Source organism: Taeniopygia guttata, chromosome 3 (assembly GCF_048771995.1).
Source record: "Taeniopygia guttata chromosome 3, bTaeGut7.mat, whole genome shotgun sequence".
Lineage (NCBI taxonomy): Eukaryota > Metazoa > Chordata > Aves > Passeriformes > Estrildidae > Taeniopygia > Taeniopygia guttata.
In genome coordinates this window covers 99,810,019-99,827,721 of record NC_133027.1, presented here as the reverse complement: position 1 = coordinate 99,827,721, position 17,703 = coordinate 99,810,019, and the positions used below count along the sequence as shown (strand labels likewise).

General features: G+C 39.1%; 1 protein-coding gene across 1 annotated transcript; it reads right to left on the bottom strand.

Moving 5' to 3' along the window:
- Positions 1 to 805: 805 nt before the first annotated feature.
- ABCG5 (ATP binding cassette subfamily G member 5) lies at positions 806 to 17,667 on the bottom strand. Its single transcript, XM_002193475.5, has 13 exons — positions 17,376 to 17,667; positions 16,692 to 16,813; positions 16,107 to 16,243; positions 15,792 to 15,890; positions 14,689 to 14,821; positions 13,221 to 13,360; positions 11,837 to 11,966; positions 9,149 to 9,362; positions 8,680 to 8,885; positions 7,736 to 7,874; positions 4,631 to 4,816; positions 2,909 to 3,021; positions 806 to 1,741 (listed from the first exon to the last, which is right to left on the bottom strand). The coding sequence occupies exons 1-13, from the start codon at positions 17,495 to 17,497 to the stop codon at positions 1,557 to 1,559; spliced, it is 1,926 nt and encodes a 641-aa protein (XP_002193511.3). The 5' UTR covers positions 17,498 to 17,667; the 3' UTR covers positions 806 to 1,556.
- Between the last annotated feature and the right edge of the window lie 36 nt (positions 17,668 to 17,703).

Here is a 17,703-nt window from a genome sequence, read left to right as displayed (position 1 = left end):
AGTGTGCTTTCTCTCTGTCACAGAATCATACAGTTTAATACAGGACTTACTTCTTGCAATGTATAATGTCACACAGAGTTTAGAAGATGGATGTTTTTGTCATATATTCAAATGCTAGGAAGTCAGTCTAATTAATTCGATAGATACTTGGTTAGTGCTGAGAGTATTATTGATTCACATTCAGCCTAAAGCAGGAATGGGTTTTTGTCCATGCACACCTCACTAGTGTGAGATGCACTGAGTGTTCAGAGAATACCCAAAACAATCCAGATTAAAGCCAGAGGTGTCTCCCGAGAGCTCAGACTTGTCAGAGAGCGCATGTCTGAACAGTCACTTGGCAAACCAGATCAAACCTACATGCTCATAAAAATGGGAAACACAGACTAATCTGGTATCTTTCCAGCTATTTAAAGCTATTTGTTATTTTTAATATATTTGTTCACCAGATATTTTTCTGATAAAATTTCTATCTCAGAATATTTTACATAAAGATGCTAGAAAAATACATTTAAGTGGAAATACTGTATTACCGTGAGGATTGGATTTTAAATTCCTTGTTATGAACTGCCTCATCTCAAAACTATCATATAAAACTAGCTATATAATTACAGAACTTTAAGACACATATATACTTACCTCCTTGGAGAAATCTATCTCTCTGCAAAAACTAATTTCTTCACAGAACATGAAAATAAGATACAAAATTTAGGAATTCTGTGTCTGTTATGTTTTCATTTTTGAAAGGCCCATGAAAGGAATTTCCAAATATGAAAATGGCATCGCTTCTGACAAACAACTTCTATACTTTTTCCCTAGTTAAATTGATATTTTATTAAATAAAACCAAAACATTATTAAACAAACATATTTTTTTCCTTGTAATTCATAAACTGCTTCCAAAACAAGATTAGAACTTGACAGTGGAAAGAAAGCATTTATATAAATAACCTGTGTTCACTGATTTACTATCATTTACAAGGCAAAACCAACTTGGGTAACTTTGATACTGCTTCAAGATCCTGTATTTATCAATAGTATAGTGTGTATAAGATTAAAGTGGAGTGATTTCTTGATTCTGTCTTTACAAGTATTTGGTTTGTTTCCTTTCTACAGATTCCTCAAACAGTATCAAAACAAGGCATAAGACTGAAAATACAATAATAGAAATGAGATTTACTAGCAGGTGGACCCCTCTACTTACTAGTAGTGGTTAAAAAGCAAAATAGTGGGGAAAAAAAGAGCACCACTGCTATGTTAAAAATTGTCAGCAATATCTGACTAAATTAAATCAGAGAGCCTTTTAAAACATGAAATACTGTTGATTATTGCTGATCTGGAAATCAGCCAGAAGAGAATGGTTGGGAATACCAGTACCAGGAGTCATTGACACTCTTAAGAGAACATTGGCTTTCAAGGTGAAAACAAACATGAGATGAATGTGTTTTTATATGTGTAATCACTTAAATCCTACCTAAAATGCAATATAAGCCTTTGACCATAATATAGATAAAAGTATAGTATAGGAGACTGTTGGAATTGCCACTTTTTCATTGTCTGTCAATAATTCTCTCTTAATTTGAAGGTTAAAATTGCAATAATGGCAAGTACTGGTATAAAAGCATAGAGTATGAGGAAATCAGCTGTGAACCGGGACAATGCCCCAGGATAGTTTTCTTCAATGAACCCGATGCCTTGAGAGAGAACACATGCAGCATTATTTGCAGTGGAACTGTTGGCTGCACCTGTCAAAAGAAACAATTTCTTTAGTAGGTAAATCAGTAAAATTAACACTCGGACTCCAGTCTCTAACTGACGCCTTTAAATACCCCTCTTTCTGACATCACTTCCATGAAGAACCATACCCACAGGAGTATTTCTCATCACTGTGGAATAAAATCGGACAAGCCCTATGTTTCTGCGGTTAATCCATGACATATGTTTTGAAGGGAAGAACAAATGGTCACTAGGAGCCCTCTCTTTTGTTCATGCCAAACAAAGATTTATGTCTTTTGAGACACATTATCTGGAGTGGCATCAAGAAGCAAGTTGCCCCATGTGGTAGACTTAAAATGTTCATATGTGTTGAGGGTTCCAAAATGCAAGAAACGGTGACTCTCTTGCATTAAAAGCTTAAGAAGGGCACATTAAAAATGAGGTGCTTACTGGTACTTATAGAGTCATGGATTCGTTTTCTAACAGTTGTTGCTCTTGCAATAAAGATGTGCAGATAGATAAAAAATAATAGATAAAAATAATAGATAAAAAATATGTAGCATTGGAGAGGAGCACAGACAACTGGCTACAACACCCCAAATATCTTAGTGCAGGTCCAAATCTATAAGTTTTACCCCACTAATGTGTATTAGCTACCAATCCTGCCACCCTGATTGATTCTCTTGTTTTGCAGGTTATCTTGCTCACAACCAGCAAAGCACAGCCTGACAGACCCAAGCTGATCAGTAAAAACCATGGAAACACATTTGAACTGAAACCTCTCTAGTATTAGAGGAGATACCTGGTCAGCTGTTTGTTACCTCTCAATATTCACTCCACTGATGTCTGATCTTCAATTGTGCAATTCTCTTGATGCTCTATTTGTGTAACATTGCTCAAAAAAAAATTTCCAGCCTGTAATAAACTTAGCTTCCAAAATTCCTCCAAAAAGGGGATAAGAGAACAGGTGAAAAAGAGGAAGATGGAAGAATTGGAAGAATGAGAAATGGTTGGAACAAAATAATCAAATTCTGCTCTAGCTTGCTTATGTGGCATTATACTCTTTACTAATTAGTAAGTTCTTTTTAGCAACTCAAAAGTTACATTTATTTTATCAGGATACATGTACATAGAAGGAAAATAGGCATCAACATCTCATTAAAATTATTTATAATGGACTTTTTTTGAACACTTACCACATGTGAAGTTTAAGCCATAAAATTCATTGACTACAAGGACTTCACTGCTGTACTTTTGAAATGTAAGAAAACCAAGCAGTTTCAAAGGTTTTGGCATTTCTTCAATGGTCCTTAAAGAAACAGAGAAGTTAAGCTGGCTTTTGCTACATACTATGAGACCCCAAATTAAAACAAGCTGTCACTGTTTTTAACCTGTAACAAAATCAGTTCTTGTCTCTACCTGTAGGGTTTTCAAACATAAAGTCCAATTTTAGAGCTAAATGATGAGACAACCATGAAGGCTGTCCCTGACTTCGGTACAGTGTCACAACATTCAGCCCTGACTTGTTTATGAACAGTCACAAAGAATTCTATGGTTGTTTGCTGTTCACATGGCAGTGATAAACTGAAAATGACAAGACTCAATATAAACCTTACTTGGGAAAATGTTTTGCTTTCAAAGTAAGAAATCCTCCCTCCATCTTCAAAACCAAGTAATACTGAATAGCAATTCACTGCCACAATAATAACAATGCAAAAATGAAGCAGAAATAATGAGAAGAAACATTCAACAAGACCGGGCAATTTCAGCATCTACCATACTTCAAGACTTAGAGTTCAACAATAACAAAAAAATTAACAGGAAAAAACCCCAGCAACCTAAGTCTCAATGCTACTTTTAATGTCCTTCATTGCTTATGAAGATTAATCAAAAAGATTCATAATATTAATGAGCCAAGTCTGTGCTGTAAAATAAGGTTAGAAACCACTCCAATGATTTTAAGTTATCATTAAGGCATTAGACTACAGTAGCAGGAATAAATGTCTTTCACTATAAACATACATCTTCCTGAAATTAGTCAGGGACCAAACAATTAGATGTTAACCTAGCTTTATATTGTAAGTAAGAGCTGGGATCTACTTTAAAGAGAAAAAGCATCATCAGCTTTGTGAAGATTCAGATGGTTTTCTTGAGGATAACAGCATGTGTTGTTAGGCTTGCTTCATTTTCATTGGGAGGGTCTCAGGTAAACATATCCTACTTGCTCAATATCTTAGGAAAACTGCTTTTAACAATGACACATTTATTCTGGTATGTCCCTCAAAAAACCCATTAATTTCACTATTGACAAATACAAGGGGAAAACTGTTCAAACTTCACACAATTAAAACAAAACCATTTATTTGCACAGTAACAGACCAAGTGGATCACAATTTTCCCACCTATTTACTATACTCCTCAATAATTTCTATAGATTTCAGTCTGTAGGGGTAGAAAAAGTGACTGAAAAGTTTACTGGCTAAATGGATAATAATACTAGTAAGATAGTTGAGAGCAACTGCTTTTTTAAACCAGCATTACCAGTGTTTAATGTCAGAAGTTCTAGCAGTTACTAAAAGATGTAGGAACAGGGATTTTTGGTAGGCTTCTTTAGTGAGGACAGCATTTCATGTCAGCATCAATAAAAGAATTCAGATGAGCAGATAGATACTAATTTTTCAGTTTTATCTTCAATGTATTTGCAAAAACTGGGGGAAATTGTCAATATCTTTGTTGATATCTAAAGATACTAAGTGACTGGTTTTGTGTTTAGTACAAGGCCCAACAAGATTACATAGTTCTGCCTCCGAAGGAGCTGCTCTTGCTTCTCCATTGCTACTGGATTTCTGCAAAACCAACTGTTATAGAAACTGTTCCACATCAGTGTTAACAGCAACAGTAACAGATTTTTTTCCTACCTTACTAGTCCTGTTCCCACTATCACACCAGCTGAATTAAGTAGCACAATGCCACTCTGGACTAGATTTGGGTCTTGAACCATGCCAAGTATAACTAGTGTTAGTAGTTCACCAATCATGTGAGATGCTAGGATAACAGCAAAGAAAATTCCAAATCTGGAAGCATCAGGATGCAATCCTATAGTCCTGTACAAAGATGAGCAAAAGAACAGTTAAAAAACAATGTCTGGGTAGTAAACTTGGAAAGTAGCTTTTACTTTTGTTTCTATTTGGGATTTTTGCAGCTATAGCTCATTAGGTGAAGAGTTTATGACTTAATCCTTAGTATATTGTATGGAATCTTAACACAAAGGACATCAACTTACTATCATTATGTAAGTGCAGATACATGAGGTTTTCTCCACCTAGATTGAAGAGGGTTCTGCAAAGATGTAGTTCTTGTAGAAACCCAGTTTTTTCAAGACAATCACCATAGCTTTCCAATTCCTTAAACTAACCTGCTGCTTCTTATAAAGTCTTTGCAGTGGGAGTCATTCATGTAAGTCACATATTTAAATAACATCTTTATGCAGGTAATGAACAGATGGAATTTTGCACTTCTGATAATGTGCAAGCAATTGGATATACTTAATTAAATTAAAAACTAATTGAATTCACCACCCATGCAATTCAAACCAATGCAATTTCCCCCATACTCATGCATTCTTCAATGTAACATGCTATTCTCAGTTTTCCCCTAGCTAACCCAAGGGAAAGAGTCCTCTCAATCTATACTCAAGATTAAAAAGTTAAGAAAAGCCAGCAATTGCTTGACAAACCTAATTCAGCCTTATAGTGTATGTGACAGATGACAAAACCCTTTATTACACTGTGACACATTACTTTTTTCCAAAATACCTCATACTAAAATTGCCTCACACTAGGTGTGCACTGCATGCTTTGCTTAGCTCACAAGCAACAATACGACATTTAATTTTCTTTTTGTTACTCAGTGCAAGACCCTATGTTCGAATATGGTCTTAAAACAGAAGTATCAATTTTCTCATAGGCTTTTCTGTAGTATTTTTTGTAACACCAGAATAATTTATAAATGGATTATAAATAGATGGAAGAATTGACTCTTCCAGTATTAAACACTCAGCAAGGTAGCAGGTATTTAACAAGTTTTAAGTACAGATTGGTGCAGAAAAATCAGCTTTCCAGAAAACTGTCACCTCTGAGCCACTCTAAAACTTTACACAGAGATATGGAGACACAGGTAGTAAATCATCTGAGGTATGAACAGAACAGAAGAAAGTCTAAAAAAAGAAAAAAAAAACCAAAAAACAAAACCCAACCCAAAGAGATAATATTACAGCAACGGAATAACAACATGATGTGAACTGTCAGAAGATTTCCCAGAGGTATCTTCAGCTAGGAAAATCTGCATAGACAGGACAAAAAGAGGCTCTCTTTGAACTTGGCCAATCCTGCCTTGTGTCTGATCAGGTCAGAGTTTGGGTCTGTCTGACCCAACTGGCTGACTCCACAAACACAAAGGCTACAAGAAATGGCTTGTCAAGATCTCTCAAGAAGTTAGTCCATTTGGGAAAGTTTACTCCTGCATAACAACTGCCAAAATTTCATCCAAAAACTGCTTGCCCTGAGAGGTCTAAGAGCATTGTGAAATCACTTCGACACATCCCTTATGGCTGCCAAACCACCGCAGTATTGGAAAGATAATGCCTGTAAATATTATCCATTAACTGGAGCCTCATTATTTATTGTTGATTGTGTTTGAGCCAACCAAAACACAGGGGCAAAGTCTCTGCCCATGTGGATTCCCTGTTTGTTATGGAGTTGACAGGGTCATTGAACCTGGAAAGCTGCTTTTCAAATGGCTGTTTTCTTGGCACCTTTCACAAACAGAATGTCAGCACAGCACTTAATGGAAAGAAGAGTAATTTCTGTCTGTCTGTCTGTGAAAAAAAGGCTTCTCAGGGAGCCCTGCCTCAAGAAGGCAGCACTGACATCTAGCAGAAATAAAAGCTCAGATAGCTAAAGGGATAAGGGTGACTACTTTTCATAACCACACCAAACTACAAAACAACCTGTCCATGCATGCAAGTCCTCACGCCTGGAAGAGCAGAAATCTTCCTCTCAGGTATGTTATCTTTTCATTGAGATTTCAAATGGAAAGAATTAAGTAAATTCTGAGCACTGCCCCTCATTGCCTACTATAGACAAGAAGGAAGAAGGGAATAGTCATCCTTTTTTTCTGAGTTTTTCCAGATCAGGGAAAATTGCTACAAAATTCCCTGTGCAGAAATTCTGACTCGGAAGTCCAAGCAATTTTGTGTAGTTCTACTTTATTCATTTTCCATCCATCTTACTGGAAAGTAAGAGCACTAACATGCACAGCTACAGCAGAATGGCTTCTGCGCTTTTTTTCTTTTATGGGGGTATATCCACTTATCACTTTTGAACAGCTCATCAGAGAACATGCATCCACGACACAAACCAAGCCTGTTCATCACTTGTACACATTTTACTACAGACTGCCAAATGATTGCAACTGTCCCAGGAAAACTAAAATTAACTTTGGTGCACTAGACATCTCTCAACATTAGAAAAGAAAAATAATAAAGGACAGAAATCTGTGCTTTTCTCCAGAGGGTAAAAGAAAGGGATCCAGATTTCATCACTTCCATATGCTGTAGCTAAACCCCAATGTCTCAGGAAATAAAAGTTTTGTTACTGTCACGTACCTACAGCTGACATCCTCACTTTGGGTTTTCTTTTGGTTTTTTATTTTTATTTCCTGTCTTTCTAAATGCAATGTAAAATGACATTTCCTGATTTCAATACGACAAAAGGATGATAACTCTCCCAGGCCCATTATAACTTTCCAAGTTACCTAGAGAACAGGTACTTACCGGGGAAGCATTTTCAGCTCTGCCTGAAAGAGAAGGGCTAAATTTGTGTCATCTTTCCTTATGCTTTCTGTGTCATCATTTTGAGAGACAACAGCAGGTAGCCATGCCAGGAGGACTTTTGCTGACATGTTAATTAACTGATGCTGGTAACAAAAACAAAATGGATCCAACAGATAGTCCAAATGCTTACCAGTACATGAAGGTGCTGAAAATGGCCACACTGATGACACTGAAGGGCAGGAAATGGACTATATAAGCTACAAGCATTTGCCATTTCTTATACAAGCCATCTTTACTTTCTTGGTCACTGATAGCACGTAGAGGTGGGACTGAATTAAATATATAAGAAATTAAGTAAATTACCATTAAACAGAAAAAGCAAGACTTGTTGTTAGCAGAAATGTTCGTGATCTGAAGCACAGAGACAACTTTAAGAATATATCATAAACATTCTGCCTGGACCACTCTGATCTCTTTTCCCCCCACTGTAAATGCAAAGCATGCTCCCTGCAGATTGCAAACATTGGTAGGTTTAATGAAAGAGGCCTAACTTATCAGCATGCTCTTTTTGCATATACAAATTAAGGACATGAGGAAACCTCTGTCACTGGCTGATTTATTGAGGCGCTCTGATTTCAAGCTGATGACAGCAGTATAAGTTCCCTACATGAGCAAAACAGGTTATAGAAACTACTGCTGCTTTCAGTATGGTACCTGTAAGAGAAAAATCCTTTAAAAAAATGTAATCATCAGATTATACTCATAAATCCAATTATGCTTAATTGCTGTCAAAGCTGTTTTGTATTTCCATCCTTTCCATGTATCTAGTTTTGAGCTCACTTACATATTAGCTAGACCTAGACTTTGTCTTGCCTATAAAATGCTACACACAGGGAAATCTTTTGCACAGTTTAAAATAAAGCCTTCATAGACAGGCCAGCTGTAAAAAAGAAAGGCAGAGAGCAGGGCATATTCCCTTCAATTCCATTGAATTTTGTGCTTCTGTATCAACTCTGACATTACCTAGGCCAGTGAAGATCTTTTAAATTGCTATCTTCAAAAAATATTTTTTCTTATTCAAGACAGAGTGGCAGCAACACCTGCTGCTGCATGTAAGACAGGACAGAAACTCACAGAGGGCCAGAGCATTGAGCATCCCTGTGTAGGGGGGGGCACTCACGCACTGGTAGATAAGCCCCACACGGTCCTGCACGGCTCCCTGCGCCACGTCATTCCTTAGTCTAAGAAGGAAGAAGGCTACAAACAAGCCAAATAACAGGTTCTGCAGGAGACGCATGATGATGCCTATCCTATCTCTGGAGATATTTCTTACTGTCCTCCTGATAATAAAACAAAATAACAAAAGGCTTGTTAGCTACAACTGAATACATGTTGGTAGGGTATTAAGCTTTGAACAAATCTTAGACACACAGTGTCCACAAAGAGTTAATATATTCAAAAAGACAAGGGACAAGTACAGTGGGAGATCAAATAACCAAGGAAGCCCATCTCTACATGGAGGGGAAACCTGGGAGATTAGTGAAGAATAAAAAAATAATTGCTTTAAAAGGGGGGAGGGGTGAGGTGGGGCAGAAAGTCTTACCGTAAAAGAATCAGTATTTGGTCAAAGCCATTGGGTGAGTCTTTGTTTTTGAATGGTATTGGTGGCAGCATCTTTGTATACTTTGTTTTTTCAATGACTTCCAGTACTTTCCTAAAGATCTCTGAGTTTCTATAGGCTGATACAAATTCCTGAACCCTACTGTAGGTTTTGAGTTCATGTTCCTTGCTTCGGGTGTCCACAGATGTCAGATCCACTGTAAAATGACAATGTTTTTACTCTATATACACATCACTTTCCCTTCATATCTTTTTTCCCCATGCAACTAACTTCTTGTCTCCATTCTAAAATATGTGAAGATGAAAAGGTCACTTGAAAGTATTCAAGGTTTCTTTCTCCCTTATGTTAGATGCAGCAGGAATTAATTAACTGTGCAGCCACAAGAAATTTGTGGTTTGTAACCTCTGTAGGACCCTGCAGTTCAGGTCCTTGATCTGGAAATGCAAGACCTGAGCACTGTGCTGGTCACACCTTTAGCACTCTCCTTGCACAGCACAGAGCTGTAGAGACCAAGACAAAGCACAGAGGATGAACATCCATGAAGATGAAGAGATTACTTATCTGGTCATATATTTCTCAGGTTTTCAGGCAAATGCTCAGATGTGGCTCCATGGCTCCCCCTTGTCCTCTGCCCACTCCTCCATAACTATGGGAGCTTTATTTTTTGCTTAGTGTGAACTCACACTGTAGAGACACTGCTCTTCTCTCCTTGAGCTATTAATGCATTGTTGCTCTGGTTCCACCTACCTCCTTTGCAGACATACTTCTCTTTTAATGTGAAGTCAGAGGATGTTCAGCTGGCCAAATTCCCTTAGCAGGTTCAGCCAAAGCTGAAGGAAGTATTACTGACTGCTGTGGAACTCAGGAAAGGTAACTACAGCACAGAGTTAATATTCCTTTCTAATAAGTCCATTTAAACATACTCCTGGCACCAGCAATTCTTTTGCTGGCAGATGGGAAATTTGCATGTTCCATTTTTACAAGTCATACAGATTCAGTAATAGTGCTAAAATACCTTAGAAATTTCCTTTTTCTCTAACAGCAATGAAATAGCCAAGGCTTTGAAAACTGGATTGTTGTTCTCAGCAATATTTGTTCTTACGCAATTTTATATTACTCTTCTACATCTGGTAAGATGTCTTCATCAGTTATTTACTCCTAAGGTTTCTCTCATCCTTAAATTTCAGTTTTGCAATGTTCTGCTCAACTTCAAAATAATTCAACAAAAGGAAGCCTTGTCCAAGATTCTTAGGTTTCCTCAAAATCTGAATTAGGCTTATGAATAGTTCCCTGGTGTTCTAAAAGCTGGAGTTTAGCAGAATTGTCTTTAATGGTAAACACATTCAAAATTAAGCCTTTGCTTTTACAAATATGAACATCTGAAACACAGAAACACTTTTTAAAACTTGGCCAATGTGACTTGCTGGAAGTCACATAGGAAATGGCAACTGGGTGTGCTTTAAAAGAAAGGTAACACTGACTACTATAACTAGATCATCTAGCTAATGCCTACCATGCATTAGTACTTTTTACAAACATGCAATATAACCCACACTCAGTACATAGGATATATTTTCCTGTTGCTGGTGTAAATGGTATCAGAATCTGTCCCTTCATTCACATCAAATTACACAAAAAAAATATATAAACTACCAATTTTCGAAAGACTAAATATTCTGATGATTCTTTGCTCTAATCTGTATTTTTTTCCTGTCACATTCAAAGGTTGACATTTGAAGAATGCAGTACTCTCTTTACCAAGCTTTTTTAAAAGTGGGTCTAAATCTCAAATCATCTATACTTTTCAAGACTATTCAAACTCATGAAGGCAAAATTATCCTCACTGTCATACCAGTATTTTCAGCTTTATCCCATTCCAGCTTCATGTCAACAACCAACCTCTCTTCTCAGTGAGTTTAGGATGCCATGTAGACAATAGGAAAACACTGCCTGCTCTGAATTGGTCAAATTCCCTGGTTAGTGCTCAGCTAGTACTGCCATCCTAACATGCTGGATTTAAATAAGAGTTATGTACATGGCTGCATATCTGTACACATACAAACACACCCACATTCTCTTCAAACCTGTGCCTGTATGGATCAGGAACATGGATGTCCTGCAGAAAAACCAAGTCTCATTTACAAAGTCTCCTGCTTACCCAGTTTTTTTTTCACCCTGAACTGGTAAAACAATACTTTCCAGCTTATGCCAACTCCTGAAGCATCCATTCTGTTCCAGCTGTTCACCCTAGTATTAGCAACTCCCCAAACTTTTAGAAACCTCAAACTTAGAATTCCTGGAAATTGATGCCTCAAGTCATCCCATATTTTTTATACATCCTTCCCTCCACACAACTCTTTTAAGCTGCTTGGCATCACAGAGTCCGGAGGAGCATGGGATTTTCCACAGTTTTGGAATCAAATTTTCCAACATCCAGTTGGGAAATGCCATCAGGAATCCACAGGTTTCATGAAGTTGAGATTCTTTTTTTAGTGGTAGTTTACTCCTTTACTGCAAATATGGCTATTTTATGGAGTCATTAGGAATGACATGGGGCCAGCCCTCTATCTGAGCTAAAAATAATTAAAAAGTTGGAGCAGAATTCAAATACATTTTTATCTCTGGAAAAACTTTAACTCAGGGAAAAAAAAGAAATTTAGACAAACTTACCAAAGAAGTCAAAAGGATTTGATTGTTCAGGACAAGAATAGCCACAGTCACTAAAAAATGAGATCATTTCCATAGGGTTCCCACAGAAAACCATTTCTCCAAAGCTCATGATGGCTATTTTATCAAATAACTGTTGGGGGAAAATTAATATATTAGCAGTATCTACTAAGAATCACAGAATATGCTGATTTGGGAGGAATTCATCAGGATCATCTAGTCCAACTCCTGACCCTGCATAAGACACCCCAAGAATCACACCATGTGTCTGAGAGCATTGTCCAAAAGCTTCTTGAACTCTGTCAGACTTGGTGTTGTGGCCACTTCCCTGGGGAGCCTATTCCCAGACACCCTCTGTGTGAAAAATCGTTTTCTAAGATCCAACCTAAACCTTCCCTGTCACACTTCAGGCCATTCCCCCAGGTCCTGTCACTGGGCACCACAGCAATCAGATCAGGAGTGCATTCATTCTTGAGTACAGCTACTGTCTTCGTAGCAGAAATGCTTTGATGGGAAAAATAGTTTTGACACATTCAAACTTCCTTACTGTATTCTCCCAAAAGACATTGGTCCTTTCTTTCACTCCTCTCATTGGTGGTCATGCAAACTGACACATCTTTAAGCTCTAGTGGTTCTCAAAACTGTCAGTGACAACAGCATACAGAGGTAATCCACAAATAAAGATGTGGCTTTCTGACTTCACTTCTAATGCACCTTCACTTACTGACCCTTTGTGCTTAAAACCCCAGCCTGTAAAGCCCCCCAAATTGTTGGTAAGATTATCCTGAAGTGCTTAAGGACTTTAACAGCACTGCTCTTCAGGTGAACATTTGCCAGGGCAAGGTTCCCACCAGCTATAATCAATCCATGTTCTCAGGACACCAGGGCTGTTTTCAGTCCAGAAAAGCACTGTTACTCCCCTCTGGCCCCACAACCATTAACACTCTATTCAGTCAGCCAGGGAAGAGGAGTTTTGTATTCATGAGGCAGGTGGTGGATAAGAGCAAAGTGAGAAACAGTAATGGGAAGGGAGAAATGCTCTCCCCAGCACAAACCCTGCAAGGCAGGACTGCCCCACCACGCAACCAAGGTGTACCCACATGCCTTGTCTTTACTTCTCCCAGTGGTTTTGGTTTGGGTAGTTGCATAACACAAGTGTTAAGCACACAGTCAGACTCTATACTATTTTCACAAGGCCATGTGTGTCCCTAAGTGCCCTGTGACTAGGACAAGGCCAGGGTTGCAAAGTTCAGGAGAAGCCTCTAATTAAGCAAAGGAAAGGAAAGGCAAAGAGGCAGCTATACTGGATCTTGTACTTCCATCCTGAAAAGAGCCTAAGTACTAAAAGATCAGGTGGAAAAGCCAATAGTGAGTAGATATCATCTACCTTGAAAAGTTCTGAGCGAGGCTGATGGATTGTAAGAATCACAATCCTGTCTCTGTGTGCAAGCTCTGAGAGAAGCAAGACAAGCTGGTTTGCAGTCAGGCAGTCCAGCCCTGTTGTTGGTTCATCAAGTAGCATGACCTCTGTCAAACGACAAGGAATAACTTTAAAATTCAGGGAAGTGAGGAGCAAATGGCACAGCTTCTGCCCTTAAAGTGAATTTGGCAAATAACATAGAAATTACTTGATAGGTGAAGTTCCACACATAAAGCAGGGTATGCACAGATACTGCCATGACGAGATCTTTCAGTTTTATTTTGTTTCAGTGGTTCTGTTTCAATGACTAGGAATAAGGCCATTAAAAAAATACTTCAGAGCATAATACTTCTTCTAAATTCATGTGAAATCTGAAAATTACCAAAATAGTTTTGATGCATACATCTGCTTTCAAGAACAATAATGACAAATTTCAGCATTTACAAAATTGTAAATAAAAGCAACAAAATTAGCTAGGAGATATATTTTCTGAATTAAATTTATATATACACATAGAATTTGTTATGAACAAACCAAGAATTGTTAAAATACAGCAGATGCAATTCCATAGATTGAAGCAGATGTTACTGCCTTTTCTTCATTATTTTATTGCACATGAAAGAGAAAAACTTAGAATCAAATCCATTATTTTTATAGAGATGACAAGCACAGAAGAGGGCAGTCCAACCTTGACCAGGGTATGAGGGGAGGGGAGTTTTCACTCTAGGTTTATCTACACAGAATTACTATAGTGTTTACTGTAGAGTTTAGTGAGGTCCTGAGCAGAAACCACAGCCCAGGAGTCACCAGTAGCAGGGATGTACCTCACTGTGCTCCTTCCTGCCTAATGTGCATTTGTAGCAGATCCACATGGCTACAAGGACTCCAGCATCCAATAAATATGTGCTGTACATTCACTCCGTGAGATTCTGGCACATTCAAGAAACTCTCTCAAAACTGATAACATTTTTCCCATGGATAATCCTTCCACAGTTGCTCAGCTTTGATTTCCTTTCATTGGAATCTTTTTGGCACTGGAACATACATGGCACTCACACATACATAGCTGAAGGGCAGCTACTCCACTACAAGGCTCAGTACTTGCACATGTATGGCTCTGATGTACTCCAAAATGATAAATTAATGGGCCACAACCAACATTTGGGAAGAGTGAACCCAGAAAGACTTGAAATGGAAGTCTAAACCTATGTTCAGTCCCTAAGGTTTTTAATCTGCCTGCTTTCCAAGATCAACTAACAGATCAATGGCAGACCCCAGTTACTGCTTATTCTTTTCTGTCATCACCAGACTGGCTTCTGCAGAACTAAAGAATGCAAATGCTTTTGTATTTTACAGTGGTTTACAGAGGCCTGTGGTAGAAGCCCAAAGTGACACAGCCTTGTTTTATTTTGAAAATCCATGCAGTGGTACTTACTGGGATCTTGTAAAAGCTGGGCTGCAACTGATACCCGACGCCTCTCACCCCCAGAAATTCCTACGACATTCCGGCTTCCAATTATTTTGTCAGCAATGTGGCTGAGACTCAGCTCAGTCATAACTGCATCTACCTAAAAATAATTACAATTTCAAAACACTCAACACAGTCCAGCTCAGATACCTGTGTGCAATGGCAAAAAAACAGCAAAAAATTACAAAGACATAATTTTAAGTTACAGCTTTACCACTATCTGCTTGCATCCATTCTAGTTGGACAGTATCTGGCCTAATTTCTATTTGATTATTTAAATTGTTATTCTTTAAAATCCTATTTCAGTGTATTCTGAAATGAGTAAATTTTAGCCTCACTTGACACAAGAGAATAAGGGTTCAGAGGTGACTAGAAGTTAAGGTATGGAGCATAATGTGCTGCTCTGGCTTCTAAAATGAGGGAACGGGAAGGCATATCAATTCTGGGAAAGTATAAAGTACTGAGTGGAAGACTGGGGAAGAGAGAAGACAGAAAGCAAGACCCTCTGGTCAAGAATATCCAATTTTACTTTGAATAGAATTCAAAAAGAGCCCTTTAAATAAATCGGAAACACACCGATTTCATCAAGGAGGTTGCTTGTAGGAGGCTTAGTAGACGAGTGGTTTTTTGAGCTGTTGTGGTTAGTGAGAGATATCCTACAGGAGACAGCGTGGTGCCAAAATCAGCTGTGCTGTCCATGAGACTTGCCAGCACACATGGGCCTAAATACCCCAGAGAACAGAGGCTCCCCCCTGGGGAAGGGGAACTGGCCTCAATAACTGGCCAAGACCAGCATCTCCTGCAGTAGTAACTGCTTCAGCTTCGGGTGGGAGCGTTTTGTCCCAGCATCATGGTGATGTCCTGGGGCACCAGCACAAGTCCCTTGAAGAGGTGGGACCACCAGAGAGCTTGTGCCCTACTACTCAGCAGGGGGATTTCTCCCCATTTGCAGAATGATGATTACAAAGCCTCATAAACATGAAACACAGCCATGGATGGAAAGTGCTGCTGGTGAAAACATTACATGACATGCTGCATGACTTTCTGGTGGAAGACTGTAAAATACAAACCTTCTTTTTGATGGAGCTGTTGGAGCATTTCTTAAGAGTTAGCAAAGCCGTATAAGTCAAAGACTCCTGTACAGTGAGAAAGGTTAATAAAGTGTCATTCTGAAAAAAAAATGAAGAGGAAAAAACAGTTAGTCCCATGGTAATTAAAATTTTGTCCCTCTTCATGCAAGCCTAATCATTCATACAGCTTATTAACTGATTTGTCCCAAATTTCCTAGTAAAATCACATTTACATTACAGTATACTCCATTACACTGGCAACTTTTTTTGCACAAAAGGAAGCACAGCACATAAAAAATAAATGTAGACATCAACCTGTGGCACATAAGAGAAGCAATCTCTGAACTGTTCCCTCTTCAGCTGACGTCCATTCACATACACTTCACCAAAGAAATTGTCTTTATGTCCCAGTCTTCCCGATATTGCATCCAGAAGTGTTGTTTTCCCAGATCCTTTTGAACAAAATAAATTAATCATGTGCTGAGAGGAATTTTATGATAACAAAAGTGGTAGCCTGACTTGGATGGACACATACAAAAAGTACAAAGTTGGATTTTTTCTCAATAACTTTAAAATAACAGGCCCTGAAATGGCAGCTAATTAAGGGAAAGTAAATGGGAAGACTAGAATGCAAATTAGCATTTAAATCATAAAAAATTTGCACTTTGCAGTGAAACATTTGAGTTTTGAAGTAACCTTGTCTGTTACTGCAGTTATAATTGTTAGTTAGATGACAGAAGACTGAACTCTGAAAACCAAGCACCATTTTTACAAAGCAGAAGTTAAAATCAGCCACAATTTCATTATCTAAAACACAGACCTCAGTCACATTCATGTCACCATGGAAGTCACCAGTATTAACTGTGATCTTATTTTGTTTAAAGTACTGGAACAACTTACCAGAATTTCCTAAAATCCCCATAATCTGTCCACTTTCTATATGAAATGAAACATCCTTTAGTATTTGCCGGGTCCATTTTTTACAATATGAAGAAAAGTTCCACCATGGGCCAACACGCTCTCTTGGAAAACAAACACCAATAAAAAATTTAGAGAGAATATGTAAAAAATTTTGCATAAAGCAAGTGAATGGTTCATAGCTACTTGCATGTGGGATGGAAGCTGCAAGGACTTTAAAATACGGAAAAATAAAAGTTATTTTCCCCTTGCTCTTTCCCCTCCTAAGGCTTCAACTTTGGCATTACCTGGAAGATAAAACGAAGTCTGAGCACATTTTTCAGAATGATTGCTAAGAGGCTTTTGGACTACAACCAAAAGGCCAACCATGAACTGTGGCTTTATTTGCTGATGAGGTTTGCCAGCCATTAATCCACCTGTCCCTTTCCTTAGGGCCTCGTGTGCTATTCCCCTGGCAGCAGCAAGAAAGGCAGTGGGAAAGGGCGCAGCGTTTGGAAATCTCCAAAGCACGTCCTTCGGAGAGGCGTGAGGGGCTGCGGTCAGGCTCCGCAGGGCCCAGCCTGAGGCGCCATGAGGGGCCCCGGCCCCACCGCTCCCGCCGAGCCCGCGGCGCTCAGCGCCCGCCCCGCCGCGCAGGGACCCCGCACGCCGCCCTCCCGGCCCTACCTGATGGTGTAGCACACACCCCGGACGCTGATGCTGTTGGGGAGCTGCCCCACAGCCATCCCCTTGCCTGTGTGCCCGATGCCGCCGCTCTTCTCCAGCGTGGGAGACGCGCTGCCCGACATCTTCGGGTGCCGAGGCTCCGCAGCCTCCCTGAGTCCCTCAGGCTGCTGGCCGGGTGCCTGGCGCCGCCACAGCCACAGCCACCGCCACCGCCACCATGCCTCCCCCGGCACCGCTGTCCCGGGACAGGGCAGGTCACTGCCCCCGGCACTTGCTACCTCAAAGAAAACAGAGAGGCTTCCTGTTCTTTCTTTTTTTTTTTTTTTCC